At 44.9% G+C, this 18,159-nt stretch overlaps 1 protein-coding gene across 1 annotated transcript; it reads right to left on the bottom strand.

Moving 5' to 3' along the window:
- Window positions 1-2,480: 2,480 nt before the first annotated feature.
- Window positions 2,481-15,257, bottom strand: Plpbp (pyridoxal phosphate binding protein). Its single transcript, XM_021639917.2, has 8 exons — window positions 15,099-15,257; window positions 12,404-12,511; window positions 12,292-12,327; window positions 11,688-11,763; window positions 7,168-7,302; window positions 5,589-5,731; window positions 4,670-4,768; window positions 2,481-3,840 (listed from the first exon to the last, which is right to left on the bottom strand). The coding sequence occupies exons 1-8, from the start codon at window positions 15,195-15,197 to the stop codon at window positions 3,709-3,711; spliced, it is 828 nt and encodes a 275-aa protein (XP_021495592.1). The 5' UTR covers window positions 15,198-15,257; the 3' UTR covers window positions 2,481-3,708.
- Between the last annotated feature and the right edge of the window lie 2,902 nt (window positions 15,258-18,159).

The raw sequence follows: 18,159 nt of genomic DNA, 5'->3' as shown, positions 1-18,159 counted from the left end.
AGATGACTAACAGACCACCAAGGTTTAAAAAGGGGAATGGGGTGAGATAGAAAGTGTAAGAAATGTAGTGAGGGGAACAAAAGCCATGAAGGTAGAAGGGACTGGTTGTCAAGAGTTGAGGGTATGAGCAGGAGTGGGAGCAGGCCAGGAGAGGATGACTGGTGGGTGGTGAATATGATCAAAATACATTCTGTCTGTGCATGAAAATGTCATGATGAAGCCTATCATTGTGTATAATTAATGTATATAAAAAAAGAAGATCAGGGTGCAGCCTCATGGTACTGTGCTTCCCTGAGTGTATAAGGATCTGGCTTCCATCCCCAGTTGTAGAGGGATGTTAATTCAGAATATGGCTGTTCTGGCAAGAGATCACATCCAAAGACCTTCTAGGTCTATGTGATCCAGCTGGAATACTCACATGCCATTAACCCAGGAGACAGAGGCAAGCAAAGCTGAGTTCAAGGACAGCCTGGTGTAAAGGAAGTTTCAGGTAAAGAAAAGCTTAGGTTCAGGCATGGTGGTACATGCCTTTAATCCCAAATAATGAAGGTAAAGTTAGTTTGTACAAGGAAGCACCATGTTTGAAAGTAATGTCTAATTAATAGAGTGGCAGAAACAGTGATGAATCAGAGGAAAACTTGACAGAATAGGACACGCCCAACTCTCATGAGAAGAGAGAAGGAAGGAAAGCTACTTAAGGGGCAATGAGAGGGAGAGAGAGAGAGAAGGAGGAGAAGGAGGAGAAGGAAGAGGAGGAAGAGAAAACGGAGGAGGAAGTGGAGCAGGAGGAAGTTTTTACCTGGACGGTGATAGAGAGACAGGATGCAAAGAAAAAAGAAGTCAAGTGAAGCTGAATGAGCCAGAGAATGAGAAGGAGCCAGGAGATTAGAGCAGATTTCTAGAGTTAGATTGAGGCCAAGCAGAGTAATTCAGAGGCCAAGAGAGAAGGCAGATAGAGTAAATTAGCTGCAAGAGGAGTTTGAGCAGGACCAGCTGAGTGGAACTAGCCAGCTATGAGCTCAGAAAGAACAAGAAAGGGTGAGCTTATTAAGCAGTAAGTCTCAGAGGCTGAAAACGTTCTAGGGCTAGGTTAGATTGTACGAAGCTTCCAGGATTAGGCCTAGGTTAGCGGAAGGGGGCAGTAAGTACCTGAGACAACACTTACTGCAGGAGAACAAAAGTTCTTTAACTAAAACCCAAGCAGTTGGGCGTACCTGTGAAGGATTTTTTTTTTTTTTTTGGCTTTCTGTTTGAGGTGGGAAGTCCGGATCTTTTGTGGCCCACATAAAAGGACATGGAAGAGGGAAGCTTGTGCTTTCTGTCTGAATGTCCCCACTCTCTCTGGACATCTCATTCACCCTGAGCCATTCCTTTGCTGGTTCTTTTGGAGATTTGAATGTGGATCGCAAGTGTTGGCTCTCTAGGATCTTCCTGGGACCCCAGCACTGCTGAGATGTCCTATCTTGTGGACTAGGCAACTACTGCATCCGTCCCTTTCCAGCAGGAGGCAACTATTGTTGGACTATTTGGACCACTGCCTTTAGGACGCTCTAATAAACCACACACACACACACACACAAAACCTTAGGCATTGCCTCTCAGGGAGAGATGGCTAAATTTTCCATGGGTGGGTCTGACTCTAAACTTGCCTGGATGTCGTCACTGCTGCTATAAAAACCTGGGAGTAACCCGGGCAGCTGCCTCACATGAAACAAAAGACAGTCTTATAGCCTGGCCAAATTCTCTCTCTCGAGAGCCATCCTGCTGAGGATGCACTGGATATAGTCTGGCTTCCTCCCTTCATCTGGACTAAAGCCTCTCCTGGCTTTGCCTCTGTTGTGATCTTAATCTCCAGGCACAAGCCAGGCAGGCCTTTTATTGCTTAACCATTTTCCCTTTTTCTAAAGCTCCCAGAGTTGCCTCAATCAAGTCAGCATATACATGAGATTGCCAAAAGCATCAGTGAGTCTGCGAGTCCATGTGTCACCAGAGAGAAACATGTCCCCGTCCATTTCTACTGATAAAGAGAGAAGACTGACTAGACCCTGCTAGGAAAAACTGCTTACTGAGCCAAGTATGTGAGCTCTTCAGGTTAGCCAATGTTGCCATCTAGAGGCAATTAGAAGACCTCCATACAGCAGGAAGTCGGTGTCTTTCCAATTCCTGACATGCCAACCAACACTTCATTTTCTTTTGAGACAGGGTCTCAATATACAGTCCAAGTGGCATGAAACTGGCCATGTAGCCCTGGCTGGTCTCGAACTTGCCATCTTCTGTGCATTGTATTTACAGGCCTGTCACTGAGCTCTACGAAGACATTTTCTTGCTCTTTAATTTCAGAACCCTTCTTGTATACATGGCACAGCTTTGGTGGCATCTCTGACCCAAGGCAGGGCCTCTCCAGAGCCAGGCACCATGCCAGACAAACTGCTTCCTATCAGCTCCAATGCCCCCTTTGTTAATTCACCCATTACACCAGATCATAAAAATAAATCTTTAATTGCTTTAGAGTTGGCACAGATGGTATAATTCAAGCTCACATTTGTATTTAACAGACTCTGAAATGCCACGCTAGCTTTGATTGAAACAGAACAGGAATCAGAGCGGTTTAAGTTTATAAAATTACATTCAGTAGCAGCAGGTTCTGAAGGTATTTGTTAAACGAGGGAAGAGGGCTGGGGTAAATGAGAGAAAAAGCTATCAGGAAATGAGCAGCCCACACTGAAGCTGTTGTGATTACTGCAGAATTGTGCTTTCTACTTCATTAGTTTTTAGATAAGGGTCATTTAGCCTTTGTCTGTTGCTGAACTCCCGATCTTCCTGCCCACACCTCCCATTTTCCACAGTTACAGGCAGGTGCTGTTATGCCCAGGGCTTCCTCAGTTTTGAGGCTCTCATTACATTATGAACAATCAAGAGCTGCAGAATTCTGGCTTCTAAATATGTGTATGTTTTGGGGGTGGCTGTAAGTACACCTGGGAGATACTTCCCCAGAAAAGAAAAAGCAAGTCAGGCCTTTTAAAACTGTGCACCAGAATTGGCTTTGAAGGGCTTCTGTTTCCAAGTGGGACGGTCTGAAACCCAGAAAATGATGGGGAAGAAGTCCTGTCACTCATTTTCCATCACTGTGGTCCCCAAGGAAAAAGCTCCAAGTACCACCTTTTCGACACGATGTCAGAAAGGCTCAAGTGCTATTTACAAGTTACCCTGGAATTTCGGGTCAGGGCCACAGAGGAGCCGTGACCAGACACATCTACTTGCCAGAGTGTGAACTGGGAGCAGAAATACCCCATTCCAGAGTAGTGATGGGACTGTTCAGTGGGAACTTGTAAGAACAACTCTATTATGGTAGAATGGAAAATGGGAATCCCTTTGATTTTCTTTTGATTATAGACAGCAGCAACCCAAAAGACACTCTGGAAAAGGCATTCATGGAGGGTTGGGTGGTCCTGGGCAGTGTTTGTTCAATCTCAGTTCCTGGCTACTGATTTGGTGTCAGTTCAGAAGTCTCAGAACTCCTCAAATTCAAGCCTAAGCCAGTGCTTGAACTGAGCTTCCTGGAGCAGAGGCTAAGCACAGGTGGTCTCCGTCAACACGTGTAATCCTCAGCGCTCTACACAGGCCGCGGAAGAGTGGGATTGGGGACATGCGGAACACCAAAATGAAACCTAGGCTGGTGCATAGTTGATCTTTTTAGCTGTCCTGGCGTCACTGTTCTTGCACTAGAGGCACTGAGGCCTTCAGTTCTCTTGTAGTCTTGTCTAGGGCAGGTTTCTTCGAGTAATCCCGCTCTCCGAAAATCGTGCTTCCTATCCGGACATTTGTAGATCCTACTTCAATCTGTGGGAAAGAAGAATGAATGGAGGAGAGGATTTCAGACATGGAAAGGTTGCCGATGCTGAGGCTGTCTCTCTTTCTGGCTGCCCAGAGGCTGCATAAGGAGCAACCAAGCTGGTGCCACAGTAGTTATCTAAGCATAAAATCAAACTCCCATCTTAGAGTTTTTTACAGTTTTAATGTATTTCAAAAATGCAATTCCAAAAATGCAATTTTAACTTTGACATGTAGAACTTTGTTATTATTTATTAATTTTTAAGGCACAGTCTCACTACTATGTAGTCTAGACTTGTATGGAACTTGTGGTATGACCAGGCTGCCTTGAAACTCAACAGCAATCCTCTTGACCCTCCTTTCCAAGTGCTGGGACTACAAGAGTGTGGGATGGCACCCAGCTATTATTTACTATCTTAGATATTCATGTATGTGAGTTGCTGTATTTCAGCTTACACTTACTATCACGTAACTAATAAAATAGAATTTATGTATCAAGTGCCTTTAAAAATCAGCTTAAAATTTCATTTTTGGTGCTGCAAAACCAAACCCAGGTTATGACACATTCACTAAACCCTAAGTTATACCTCAGCCTTTCCCTAGATTACATGTAGTGGATTATGTTGAGTTTTAAGAATATGGTTGTAATTTCCATAATTTCATTTCAAAAAAGGAACAGTGTACGTATGTATGTATGTATGTATGTATGTATAAAATGTCAGAACAGTTGAGCCACTGTGACTGCTCTGTTACTAGAATGAGGCATTTAAAAGACCCCACATCAAAAACCTATCCCATGGTCCATCCTACCCCTTTGCCTCCTTGGAAGGCCACTTACAGCATGCTGGAAGTCCATGGACATGCCCATGCTCAGCTCCACCTGGTCCACAGGGATGCTCAGCTTTTCACATAGCTCCTGACGCAGGGACAGTAGCAGCTGACCAAAACACAAGGGTTAATATTTTATCCTTGTTGTTTTCAATGATGTATAAAAAGTGCCCAAATCTGCTGGGCAAAGAGCTGCTCTCCTGTAATACTTGAATAGTCAAGAGAATCCTGAGATAAGGCCAGTTTGGGCTACCTAGGGTGGGGAATTTGTCTTCAAAACAAAGCAAGCCAAACCACACTAAACCAAAACAAAGCCCACCAAAATGAAAACAAAAAAGGAAAGCTACCAAACGCAAAATACTTGTGGTGATTTTGTTCCTCATGGTTTTGAAGTGTGTAATAGCCACATCTACAACTTGCAAGCCAGGAGTATGGCTCAAAGGCAGAGTGACCTCATAGTGTGCCCCAGACCCTGGGTTCCACCCCAAGCTACGGAAAAACAAAAACAAATACAACAAAACCAAACCAAAAACCAAACAAACCCAGCAACACCCTAAAAACAAAACAAAAACCCAACAATAAATATGCAATGGTTAATCACTAGAAAGGAAGGAAAATCTTGCTTTAAAAATTGTTTTAGGCATGATAAAACTGAGTTAAGGAAGGTGTGTGTGTAGCTGGGAGCTTGTTCTTCCTTTTCCTTATGAGAAGGTTTCAGAAGAGGCTGTCATACTACACCTGGCTGGCTATGTTCTGAGAGGTTCCTGAAGCACCGTGCAGCCAGCCTTGCAAGCTGGTGTGATGCTGCTGCACCCCCACCAGTGCTAGAGTCAAGCATGGGTGCTGCACATGCTAGGCACACACTGCTGGCAGGCCACAACCACAGCCCATGCTTCCTTGGCACAAGAGCATCCCTCCAACCCGAGTACCTGGAAGTCTGGGTTTGGTCCTTGGCTAAGATCATGGCCAAAGCTTCCTATGGTCATGAGCCCCACGAACTCCAGGCTGGGACAACTGGACTTGATATGTTCCACCAAGGCTATGGTCTCCGAAGGCAGAAGGCCGTGTTTACCTTCACAAAAAGAAACAAAAGATGTATACTCCAGCATTGCTTAACTAGCCAAAAGAAGAGCCCATTTCCATCCCATCCTTAAAATAGATACGACTCTCAGATAAAAACCTGATAAAGTAACTTACTCTAACTCTGAAGATGACTGTGTATGTGAGGTCCTTCATGCTGCCCCTCTTCTACTCAGGTTCTACGTTTCTCAAGATTAATTCTCTTTACTCCATCTCAGAATTCTACTTTATTTTTTTTCAGTGCAGGAGACTCAGCCCATAGTTCTGCATACACATGGCACTGCCACTAAGCCACACCCCACGGGGTTTTAGCTGAGAGTGGCTAGTGAGACGGAAAAGTATGCTGTGGTTTGAATGAGAATATCCCCCACAGGCTCCTGTGTTTGAACGCTTTGCTCCCAGCTGTTGGCACCATTTGAACAGGTCTAGGAGATGTTGCACTGCTGGAGGTATGTCGTGGGTGCCAGCTATGAAGTTTTTAAATCCATGCATCATTCCCAGGCCTCCAGTCCTCTCCCGGCTCTGTGCTTGTGGTTCAAGATGTGAGCCCTGAGCAAGCTCCAGCTCCCATGCTCCCCTGCCTTGGACTCTTATCCCCCTGGAAACGTAAACCAAATAAGGCCTTCCTTTTTTAAGTTGCCTTGGTCATGGTGTTCTTTCACAGAAATAGAAAAGAAACTAATATATATCTTGGGAAACATACATAACTAGAATTGTGAACCTGAGATCTGGGCCCAGGCAGCTGACTCCAGGGCACATCTGGAAAACAGATGCCCATACTGAGCTCCTTCATGCCAAGATCTGCTATACTCGAGTGCTTAGAAGATGGCTGTATGCAAATACCTGGCATTCACTCCTAATGGAAAGCGAGCGAGCTATCCAGGGTTCTGTGTCACTGCACTGACTCCTCCCCACACCACTGGCAGTGGGTACTCCCCTGATGCCACTGCCACATAAAGAAGCTCTCAGTACAGAGAGGTCAGGTGGCTGACAGGAAGTGGTGGAGCTCAAGCAGACGTCTGTCTGACATCAAAGTCCACGCTCCTCTGTAATTTACTGCTACAGTGCTAAGCCAGGCCCTATGAGACAGTCACTCACTGGTGTTCAGAAGTTTCTCTCATTGCCCAATGGAGCTCTGGGTCATTTTTCTGAGACCTAAGAAGTATTATGCATGCAATTCTCAATCCCTTTCAGGAGGGGATTTCCAGGACATCAATGTTGTAATTCCTCCAAATCAATGCCTAACAAGCCGTAATATATTCGAATATTATACTGGATCATCACACTGCTAAGTCATGATAAAGCAGCTTGCTAGAAGACTGGAGTGTCTCCCCACGATCTCCTCATTGGATGCCCACGCCCACCGTTGCACCTGAGCTTCCGCTGTCTAAGCGAGTGGACACCTACAGGGTGGGTCTAGTGACTTACTCTCCTCTCCACTGGTGTTAATCTGGACCATAACCTTTAGTCGCTCAGTAGAACCTTTCTTCTGCCAGGAACTGTTCACCTTGTCTGCCAACTTCACAGAGTCTATGGTTTCCAGCATAAAGAGGTTGGGGACAGCTGTAATAAGAAAAAGGGAAGATAGCAGTCTTCATTTTCCCTGTTGCCAGAGGAACTATTCAACAACCCTTTAATATGGTAGAGGGAGAAGTATCCTGGGAAAAGCAGAGGACAGTGAAATCCTATGATTGGCCAAGAAGACAAGCAGGAGAGTTTGCTAAACGTGAAGCTCAAAGGCAGACAAGCCCCACATCACCAGCAGAGATGGGTAAGGGAAACACTAACACACTGCAATCAGGTTGCATGTGCATGGAGACACACTAAAAAGCTGGTCGCTGAGATTCTGAGCAGCAGGCCTGATCTAAGCTCGTCTCAGTTCAAACTGCGTGAAGCAGGCCACGTAACAACGAACAGGAGGCTATCCAGAAGCCAAAATGCTAGCCTGGAAAGATACCATCACTTTCTGGGACGGGTCTCCTTATTTGACAAGGGCACCAGAAGAGCTCATGCCGGATGCTCAGCCACACAGCGAGCTCGTCAGAACCACCTTCTATGAAGATAAACTATGGCTCTTGCCACAGATAAAGGACTGCGATGCAATCCCCCCAGCTTTCTTGTATTGAGCACCAGGAATCTTCCAGGTAGTTGGCTAACTACTTTCCCTGTCTTCCATCTCTCCTTTCTTTCTTTATTCTATCACAGAGAAGACTGAACCTCACCACACTTCCTGTTCTGTCTTCCTCTGCTTCCTGGGTATGGAGTGTGAGGACAGAGCTGCACTCCGTGATCTTAATGGGCTAGAGTGTTCAGCTGGGAGCAACTGACGAGCATGCACATGAGGAAGCTGCTCCAGGTTAGGAGACACGACACTGGAGGTGAACAGAGAATGTGCAATACCGGCTAATACGGAGACACTAATGTGTAAAGGAGGCTATGACTTGATAGTGCAAAGAACTCATTCTAAACTCTGCTCTGGCCTGTTAGACACCAACTGAATTAACAGCAAGAACCCAAAGCTGGGAAGTGGTGGCACACACCTTTAAGCCAGCACTGGGAAGCAGAGGGAGGAGGGTGTTGGAGTTCAAGGCCAGCCTGGTCTACTGAGAAAGTTCCAGGACAGCCAGGGATACACACATAAACCCTGTCATGAAAAACCAACCAACAACTAAACAAACAAACAAAATCCCCAAACCCTGAAGGGATCAAATTGTTCTTATAAAATGTAAACTATGTTCCAGAACAAAGCAGCAGAAGAATATTTATAGGAAAATAAAAATAGCTAGAACTGAGGAAGACAAAATTCATGTCTGAAATCCAAGCAAAATGGTCAGGCATGCTGCTGGGTGGCTCATGCCTGCAATTTCTGCATTCAGGATGCTGAGACAGGAGGATCACTGCAAGCTCTGTGCCAGCCAGGGTTATACTGTAAGTTCCAGGCCAGCATGGGTTAAAAAACAAACAAACACAGAAACAAAGACAAACCAAATCTATAATGTAAAAAGCAAATATTCACAGGATGAAGTATAATGAGAAGTTAAATTAGCTGACACTGATCCAAAAGTGAGGAAAAGAAAGAATTAGCAGATAAGGACATTAGGTTACTTCTTCCATGTATTTAAACTTCTACCAAAAGCGAACACCCTCCCCCAAACTACAATGTATCAGATGACAAACTCTGAGAGTTGACAAATTAGGCATTAGCCAATGAAATTATTCGGAGTGGCAAAGCCAGTTGTGCTGGTTAGGTTTGTTTTGTTGTGGCTGTTTTTGTCAACTTGGCACAAGCCAGGGTCATCTGAGAAGAGCAAGCTTCAGCTAAGAAAATGCCTCCATAAGAATGGCCTGCAGGCAAAAGCCTGTGGGCATTGCTTGATTAATGATTAATGTGGGAGCACAACCCACTGTGCTGACTCAGTTTACCCTGGGGTGTCAAAGCTGGCCTTCGACAAGTTGTGCCACCCCTGAGCAGTGGTGTGGGATTGTATAAGACAGGCTGATTAAGCCATGGGAGCGACACTGAGGAGTCCCCAGTAAGCAACATTTCTCCAGTCCCAGTAAGCTTTAGTTCCTGCCTTGGCTTCCCTCAGTGATGGCTAGTGATAGCCAAGTGTAAGCCAAACAAACTTTCTTCCCATGTGGCTTTCAGTCATTCATCCCAGCAACAAAAAGCAAACAGGGACCCCAGTCCAAACTTGTGCAGTGATCTGGGGCTCTGGGGAGAGGGATGGGGGAATTCTCCTGCCAGGGGACTAGGCCTAGGCAAGTTGTTTATGTTCTCAAGCCTTAATTTTCTTAGTTTCCCTGCCTTTAGAACTACTTCTATATTGGCTATGTCATATTATATGCTTACTAACCATAACTCCTTGTCGTATTATTTTTGTGGTGGCCTTAGCATTTTTAGTATAAAAATTCAATGTCCAAACTTTGGAACTCCTTGAGCATTAGGGCCAAAACATACATGTTTAAGCCTCACACTACACGGTTATGATATTTAAACAATTAGTTAAAAATTTAAGCTGATTGTGATGGAACATGCCTGTAACCCAGCATTTGGGGATCAGGGAAGGAGGATGGTGAGCTCAAGGCCAACCTATCCTTCATAGCCAGGTCCTGTCTCAAATAAAACTCAAAAGAAACTTTTATTTGCTTTTTTTTTTTTTTTAAATTTTTAAATTTTGTTTTATGCTCATGGATGTTTTTTTGCCTGCATGCAGGTCTGTGTGCCACATTTGTGCCCAGTGCCTGAGGAGGCCAGAAGAGGATGTTAGACAGTTGAGAGCCCACATGTGTATGCTGGTTAATCAAACCCAGGTCCTCTAGAAGAGCAGCATGTGCTCTTAACCTCAGAGCCATCCCCTTTATTTTAGTTTATTGAGACAGGGTCTGTGTAGCCCTGGCTGGCCTGAAACTCTATGTAGACAAGTGACCCATAACTTAGAGATGCCTGTCTTTGTCTCTAGAGTGCTGGGATTAAAGTCATGTGTCACCACCATCCTCACAGAAGAAATGAAAATCAACAGACAACTCTGAAATAGTAAAATAAATAACTGGAGAGGAAGAAATATGGTCCAAATTTTTTTCATTTTTAAAAATTACATTTATCTATTAATCCTGGGTGCTAGGAATTCTGGCTTGCGCCTGTAAGAGTAACTTTTACTCTCCTGATGCTTACTGCCTACATCTGCTAATCTAATCCTGGAAGCGTCTAGCCTCTGTACAATCTAATCTAGGTCTAGAATATCTTCAGCCTCTGAGACCTTCTGCTCTATAAACTCACCCTTTCTAGCTCAAACTAATTCTAGCAATCTCTTCTAATCTGGCTTCTTCTCTGCCTTTGAATTCCACGAACTGAACTACCACAAACTCAACTCTACTCACTGTCTCTCAACTGCCTGACTCAACAGAAATGACTAGAACTCCCGAATGCTGGGATTAAAGACATGTACCATTACTCCTGCACCTAAGCTTTTTTTTTACTCAAAACTTGCTCTATATTAGGCTGGCCTTGAACTCAGAGATCTGCTTGCCTCTGTTTCCTGGATTAAAAGGCATGTCTGTATTCCAGGCGGATCACACAGACCTAGGTCTTTGGATGTGATCTCTTGCCACAGCAACCATGTTTCTGGATTAAAATTACTCTACATGGATCACCATGTCTGACATAGTAGCTTATTTATAATACCCCAAAACTAGAGGTGACCTAAATAGTCATCAATGTGAATAGGAAAAGTGTGATATGTTCATACAGTAGAATACTACTGAGTAAGAAGATAAACTCTAAAGTAAGGAATTTACAGGAGCAAAATAGATAAGGAGCACTTGATGATAGGAAGGCACCTCTGGGGTTCTGGGTGCCTGCCATTTTAATTATTGTAATCCTCTGTCAAAACTTATCAAATCGGACACTTTGAATCTGTGTAATTTATTGTAGTTGGATATGCTTTTTTCAATTGTACCCTGATAAAGCTGTTAAGAAAATTAAATACCAGGGGAGGCAAGATGGTTCGGTGTGTGAAGGTGCCTGCCACCAAGTCTGACAACCTGAGTTCAATCCCTGGGAAGTGTGGAATGGAAAGAGACCCAACTCCTCTATGTTGTCCTCTGACCTCTAAACACATGATCTGCCTCATTACGCCCCTTCCCCCAAGAAAAGAAAAAACATACAGGTTTCTTAAATTTTCACGCCCTGAGAGAACAGTTACTTGAGATCCTTACAGGTCACAGGGTTAAATCTTTCTGCAGTTAGTAATTATTTTTTATGGTGCTGGGGATTGACTTACAGCCTTGTAAATGCTAGGCAAGCACTCCATTGCTCAGCCACACCCTCAAATCCCACAGCACAAAAGGTGAGCTGGGGATGTTCTCAAAGCTGCTTGCTTACTTAGGTGGTATAAGCCATACAATCACAGAGAAGGCCTATCTTCAAATTTAGAGTTTTGTCTTACCCATCAATTTGTTGACATTTTGTTTCTGTAAATGGCCAATGAAGTGCCATTTGATCTCAGGGCATGAAGACAGAATCTGAAGGAAAAAAGGGAACCATTTGATAAAGATTTTATGGCAGCTTTGTCAGTTCAAGCATCCTTCCTGCATGCTCTCCCGTGAGTGATGAACTACCATTACTTTCTTCAGCCAGTTTCCCACTGAGACACAAGGAAACTCAGGGAGTCATCTAAGCTTAATGCTGTTTCTTTTCCTTGTTCCTATCAATTCTGCATTTTTCAGATATTACCCATTAAAGACAAAAATGATTTCTGTTTTCAAGGCACACCACCACTGAGCTACATCCCATACCCTTTGACTTATGTTTTCAAACTTGCAACGATTCAACCAACTCCTAAAAATCACCATTCACAAACAGCCACAAAAGAGAATATTAAAGTCCCAATAAAGACAGAAAAGCCAGCTGAGAGTTACTTAGGGTAAAAAGGAAATGTGGACAATGTCTATCCCTATCCCAGCTTTTTTTTTCTAAACTTCTACCACCAACATGGGTCTACTTAGAGCTAAGACTTCTATATGAAATCAACACTTCCCATGACTACATACCATAGGGTTTGATGCTTTTTCTAGTAGTTCCTGAACCTAAAGAGCAAAAACAGTGAGTCAGAAACCTGGCAGTCACAATTCTTCCAAAGGTTCTTTACAAAGGGAATCTTACATAGTTCTCTCCAAAAGTGCGCTGGCCATGGCCATAGGCTTCAATCACCATGTCTGCAGGTTTCGTTTTGCTGACTGCTACTAGCCGGGGTTGGATGGCTGGAAGATTCTGCCAAGAAAGAAAGAGCCACATGAGTGAATTTTGCCCCAACAAGACACACTTTGTAGTGTCCGGTATAAAGTGGTGCACACCTTTAATCCCAGCATTCCAGAGACAGAGGCAGGTAGATCCCTGTGAGTTCAAGGCTAGCCTGATCTACATACAAAGTGTGTTTCAGGGCAGCCAGGGCTAATCAGAGAAACCCTGTCTTGACAAACAAAAACAAAGCAATACACCTCGTAAAATGGATTGAACAGATCTCAGCTTGGCAACCTGGCATTAGTAAAATCCTCCCCCGCACACACTTTTGTTTGTTAGTTTGTTTTGATTTTTGTTTTGTTTTTCATGACTAGGTCTCTCTGTATAGCCCAAGCTGTCCTGAAACTCACTCTGTAGACCAGGCTGGACTTGATCTCACAGAGATCCTGGGTTCTGGGTTAGAGGCATTCACCACCACCGCCTGGAATCCTCCCTCCCCCATTCCTATGTTTTTGTGACATGGATATAGAGTCCTGGGTTTTGGGGACACTGGGCAAGTACTCTACCACAGAGCTACAACTTTGCCTGCTGATTTCCTTTTGAACCAGTGTTCCAGATAATTCTCACGTAAACCAATGTTGGAGATTTAAGGATCCGGGGCAAAAAACTAACTAACTAACTAACTAACTAACTAACTAACTAACTAACTGATTAGTGAATGCAAGCCATACAGGCAGGAGGGCCTGAGTTTAGACCTGACAAACAGCCACATAAAAGGTAGGCGTGGTGCCACCTATCTGCCATCCCAGTGCTGGGGGCAAAGACAGGTGGCTCCTTGGGGCTTGCTGGCTAGCAAGCTCTTGGTTCAGGGTGTCAAAACATAAAGTGGAGAGCGATAGAGAAAGATGGCTGACATTGACCTCTGGCTTCCATGCATGCATGCATGAACATGTGCACTTGTACATACAGGAATAAACGGCACCTACGTGTGCTCACACACACACACACGTCACCTTATTGGGTTGGGGGTACAGTGGCAAGGGTCTGCTTAGCATTTGTGAAGCTCTGAGTTGTATCCCCAGCACCAACAGAACAAAACAAACACACACACACAAAAAAACCATACAAACAAGATAAAACAAACCCAACAGCATCACTTCACTAAGGGAAGGCGGCATTCTGCAGAGATACCCGCTATTTAGCGGCTTCTGATACCTGAGAAGGTAAACAGTTTAGAAACTCAGTTTTGCCCTGATTAATAATAATAATTATTAATATTAATTAATTATTAATGCTTCCATTCACTCTGAAAGAGGCTCAAATGGGATAAAGACAGACAATGCACTGTTCAATCTATAACTCAGCCAACCAACAGCAGAGCTGACAACGGGGCACAATTCTATATTCAGGATCAGATTCATCCAAACTCTTGCCTGTATCCATAAAATGCTGGGATTCCTTGCTCTCAGCTGCAACCAAACCCTCACATAGCTCTCTTCACATACCCTAGAGCTCCCATTTCTGCACCTTTCATAGAACCACAGCATTCTCAAAGACTTGGAGAAGTCACATCAGTTGCCACAGGGTCTCCTATGGCTTCCTTCTGAGCGACTGACTGTGTCACCAGTGTCTAATTCCTAGCATTGTGTTGATGAACTGCAGCCTTCCAGAGGCAAAGTGGTACAAGCAGGCCTAAATCCCAGAGTGAGGTGCATTAGGGAAATCCCAGGATTTTACTTTGAAGAAACAGGACACTGATACTAGGAAGAAGGTGAGTTTCCCAGGCGCATCTCATTTCCTTCATCAATGAGAAAACTCAGGGCTAGTGAAGTTGGCAGGACTTGTTTAAGATAAAGCCCAGACATCAGTTAAGAAAAGACTATGAAGGGCTGGAGATATGGCTCAGCGGTTAAGAGCACTGGCTGCTCTTCCAGAGGACTGGTGTTCAATTCCCAGAACCCACATGGCAGCTCACAACTGTCTGTAACTCCAGTTCTAGGGGGTCTAATACCCTCAGACATACATGCAGGCAAAACACCAATACACAGGAAATAAAAAGAAAAAAATTAATCCTCTCCTCAGGGATCATTTTGAAGTCTGAGACCATAAACACTAGATAGAAAGGTCTTTTGAGTTTTTTTTTTTTTGTTTTTGTTTTCTTCCCTGTCTCACTTCACAGGACGTTGCTTAATTTGCGTGGAGAAAAGCAGATACGGACTCTGGTCTAATAAGGAATCCAACAGGGGGCAAAACAGCCAATAGTAAAATTAATTTTTAAAAAACGCTGTGACTGGACACCTGACAGCTACCTTTTGATCTGTGGCGGTAAAACCTCGACAGTTCATTCGCACCTTGACCAAGGGTCGCGGCCGCCACGCACGTGATCGGCGGATGGACAAGGCCCTCCGAGGGCTCTAGTACGGTGGCGACGGGAAATGCCAAATGGCGAGACCTTCTCTCTAATCAAGCCAACCTCCCTCAAGTCCCCAGCCTCAACGAAGCCTTGCAAGCCCCGCAGACCCGCCCCTCCGGGAGCCCCTTCGGCGTCACCAAGACACCTGGCCCACACAGGTGTCCCCCCCCTCACCCGCCCCAGTCCCCTGAGGCCGGTCCTCACCCGCGGCCGCCGCGCCACGCTCTGCTGGACGCGCTCGTTCACGGCCCGCAGCGCCAACCCGACGCTCCGCTCGGCAGACATACCGACAGCCCTCAACATTCCCCAGCGGATGCCGGGTTGAAGACCCGCGACCCTGGGAGACCACCTTCCGGTCCCGCCCACTGCCTGCGAGGCCCAATCACCGCTCACCACCCAGCCACCGCCCCCAATGGAGGCTGACGCTTGAGGCGGGCGCCATCTTGGGGAGGGCGGAGATTACCTGTGCTGAGCGAGAGCCTGTGGGAGCCTGGCCGGGCGGTCCGGGATTACCTGTAAATAAAGACATTAAGACTAACCTTTTCGTGCCTGGAGTGGTGGCTCAGCCTTTAATCTCATCACTCAGGAGGCACAGGCAGAAAAAAAAGAGTAACTTTTTAAAAAAGACTTTTTTTTTTTTTTTTTTTTTTTTTTTTTTTAAATGTGTGTTGTGTTACCTTCGTGTTCTTACGTGCACCGTGGTGGCTGCGGTGTGGTGGCCAGAAGAGTTTTGGATCTCTTGGGCCTGGAGGTAGATGGTTGTGAGCCATGGTGTGCTGGGAACGGAATCCTGGTGCTTTGCAAGAGCAAATGGTGCCCTTAACCACTCATCTGTCTCTCCAGCCCCCACTTTTTAATTTAAAGATTTCTATGTTTTTATGTGTGGGTATTTTCCCTGCATGGAAGTTTGTGTGAAATGCCCGCAGCGAGGAGGGCATCAGAACCCCTGGAACTGGCGGTACAGTTGTCACAGTTGCGGACATTGGGTGCTGGGATCTGAACCTCTGCAAGAGCAACAAGTTGCCATCTCTCCATCCCAGACATTAGGAGTAATTCTATCCAAGGAAAATGCCTCTTGGCGTATTGCTGCTGTCATCAGAGTAAAAGAAAATTAAAAGGGGCCGGGAGCCTCTTACAGTGTGAGTCGTTACAGTTAGAAGGAACTAGTCAGCAGCAAGGAATAAATGGGTCAAGTTAAAAAGGACTCACGAAGGATGGAATGAACAGGAAATTTAGGAGGTAACGCTGTTTCAAAAAAAATATTAAAGGTGGTAAAATGGCTCAGGGGTTGGAGGTACTTGCTGCTAAATCTGACATTCCGAGTTCGATTCTTGAAACTCACACGGTAAAAGGAGGGAGCAGAACTAATTGTCCTCTGATCTCCACACGAATGTCAGGCCAGGCTGACTTAGAGAGCAAGTTCCAGGAGAGAGAGCCAAGCTTAAGGAGAGAAGAAACTGGAAAACCGAAAGCTGGTGAAGATGGCCCTCATTCAATGACATGTCCCAGCCCTACACCAAGCCTACTCTCTTTTTCAAGGAAAGACAATACAGGGGTTGGGAAGGTGGCTCAGAGGTTGGGAGCACTGAGGGCTCTTGTAGAGGGACCTGAGCTCCCTTCCAACTTTTGTCTTTTGTTTTGTGACCAGGACTGCTTGACTAGGTGCCTGTGTGACCACAGGTGGGCAGTTATTTACTGGAGCATCAGCAGTTTACCAGTGGCTACATCACTGAAGAAAATGATCCCCCCTTCCTCTAGCCAGCAGCTCCTCCGGAGGGGGATGTAAAGCATCTTCATTGTTTTCAGAGTTGACTGATGTTTTGATTTTATAGTTGTCAATGCTGAAAACGTCACTTCTAATGAACATATAAAAGGACGTGTTTAGGGCAGTTCAATATTTGTTGGAAATTCTGTCCTAACGTAACTGAATGCAATGGATTCACTTGAATGCAAAGCCAAAATAAACACAACCAAAATATAAAAGGATGGAGAAAGAGTTATTCCTTGCTGCCTTGTTTCCAAAATGAAGCTCTCAGACAAAGGGAGTGAGGATTTGTTAGGGAGGCCTGTATGTATTGGTATGTGGAGGCACTTTTCAGAAGGATGTGTTTCTGAGCATGCCCAGTTGCTGTATAAACTTTGAGAGTAAAGGATATTTTGAAGATGTGTTAGCACAGGAGTCTGCCCCCAAACCTGTCTGCTTTGTTTAGTCACTAACACTATCCAGAAGTCCACATTCAGTTAATGAATTTTTATGAAATTCAAACAGTATTTTGAGATAGTCTCATGCAACACTAGCTGGCCTCAGTCTTGCTGTGTAGCTTAGGAGCATCTGGACTTGAACTCTGGATCTTCCTTCTCCCGAGTGCTGGATTACCGGCATGTCACCATGCATAGCTCTAACATCAAACAGTTTGGTGTTGTGGCAAGCACCTGCAACCTAAGCATTTGGGAGGCAGAAGTTGGTTGGTATAAATATGATCCCAATTTGGCCCACACAGTGAGCTCCAGGCCAACCAAGATATATAGAGGGATCTCGTTTCCAGAGCTGCATGCAGTGGCGGTGATGACATACATCTGTAATTCCAGCACCTGAAGCAGAGGCAGGAGAATGAGAAGTGGTCATCTTCAGCTACACAGTGATTTAGTAGCCAGCCTGGGCTATGTGAAACCCTATCTCAAAATAAAAACCCCAAAGATAAACACATTTGATACTAATGCTGAATAATCATAGTTTTCTGTAATAAAGTGAGAACGTTTCTAAGAGGAGGTTTATGTATAGTGAGAACACTGCAATTCAATAATACCTAGAGTCTTGCATCTGAGCAGAGGTGGTTAAGGCAGCATTTATAAGTGTGTGGTGTGACAGTATGAGGTACAAAGTGCACACTGTTTGTTCACGGCCCGTGCTGCAGTGAAGTTGCGCAGTACAGCACGGGCAAGCACAGATTAGTTACATATTTGACTTTCAATTACTTTTTGGTTGTTGTGCATTTATAGTACCAGGGTGGTACGTCCATAGATCCTCAACAAATGAGACTAAACTGGCAGGTCCCCAAGCCTTTGGGATTCTGGTATTTCTACCTCTTTGGCAGTGGGATACAAGTGCACACCATTATGGGATGGTATATAGTTGTAAAATTAACTGACACTGACATCTATCTGGAGACAGTAGGCTAGGCAGTTTGCCAGGGCCAGTCTGGGAGTTATCTACTTAAACTGATATCATATGGGTTTTGGGTCAACTGGGAATGTCTTTATCTTT

This window comes from Meriones unguiculatus, chromosome 4 (assembly GCF_030254825.1).
Source record: "Meriones unguiculatus strain TT.TT164.6M chromosome 4, Bangor_MerUng_6.1, whole genome shotgun sequence".
In the NCBI taxonomy this organism is placed as follows: domain Eukaryota; kingdom Metazoa; phylum Chordata; class Mammalia; order Rodentia; family Muridae; genus Meriones; species Meriones unguiculatus.
The sequence above is the reverse complement of the archived record's forward strand: the minus strand, read 5'-3'. Positions and strand labels throughout refer to the sequence as shown.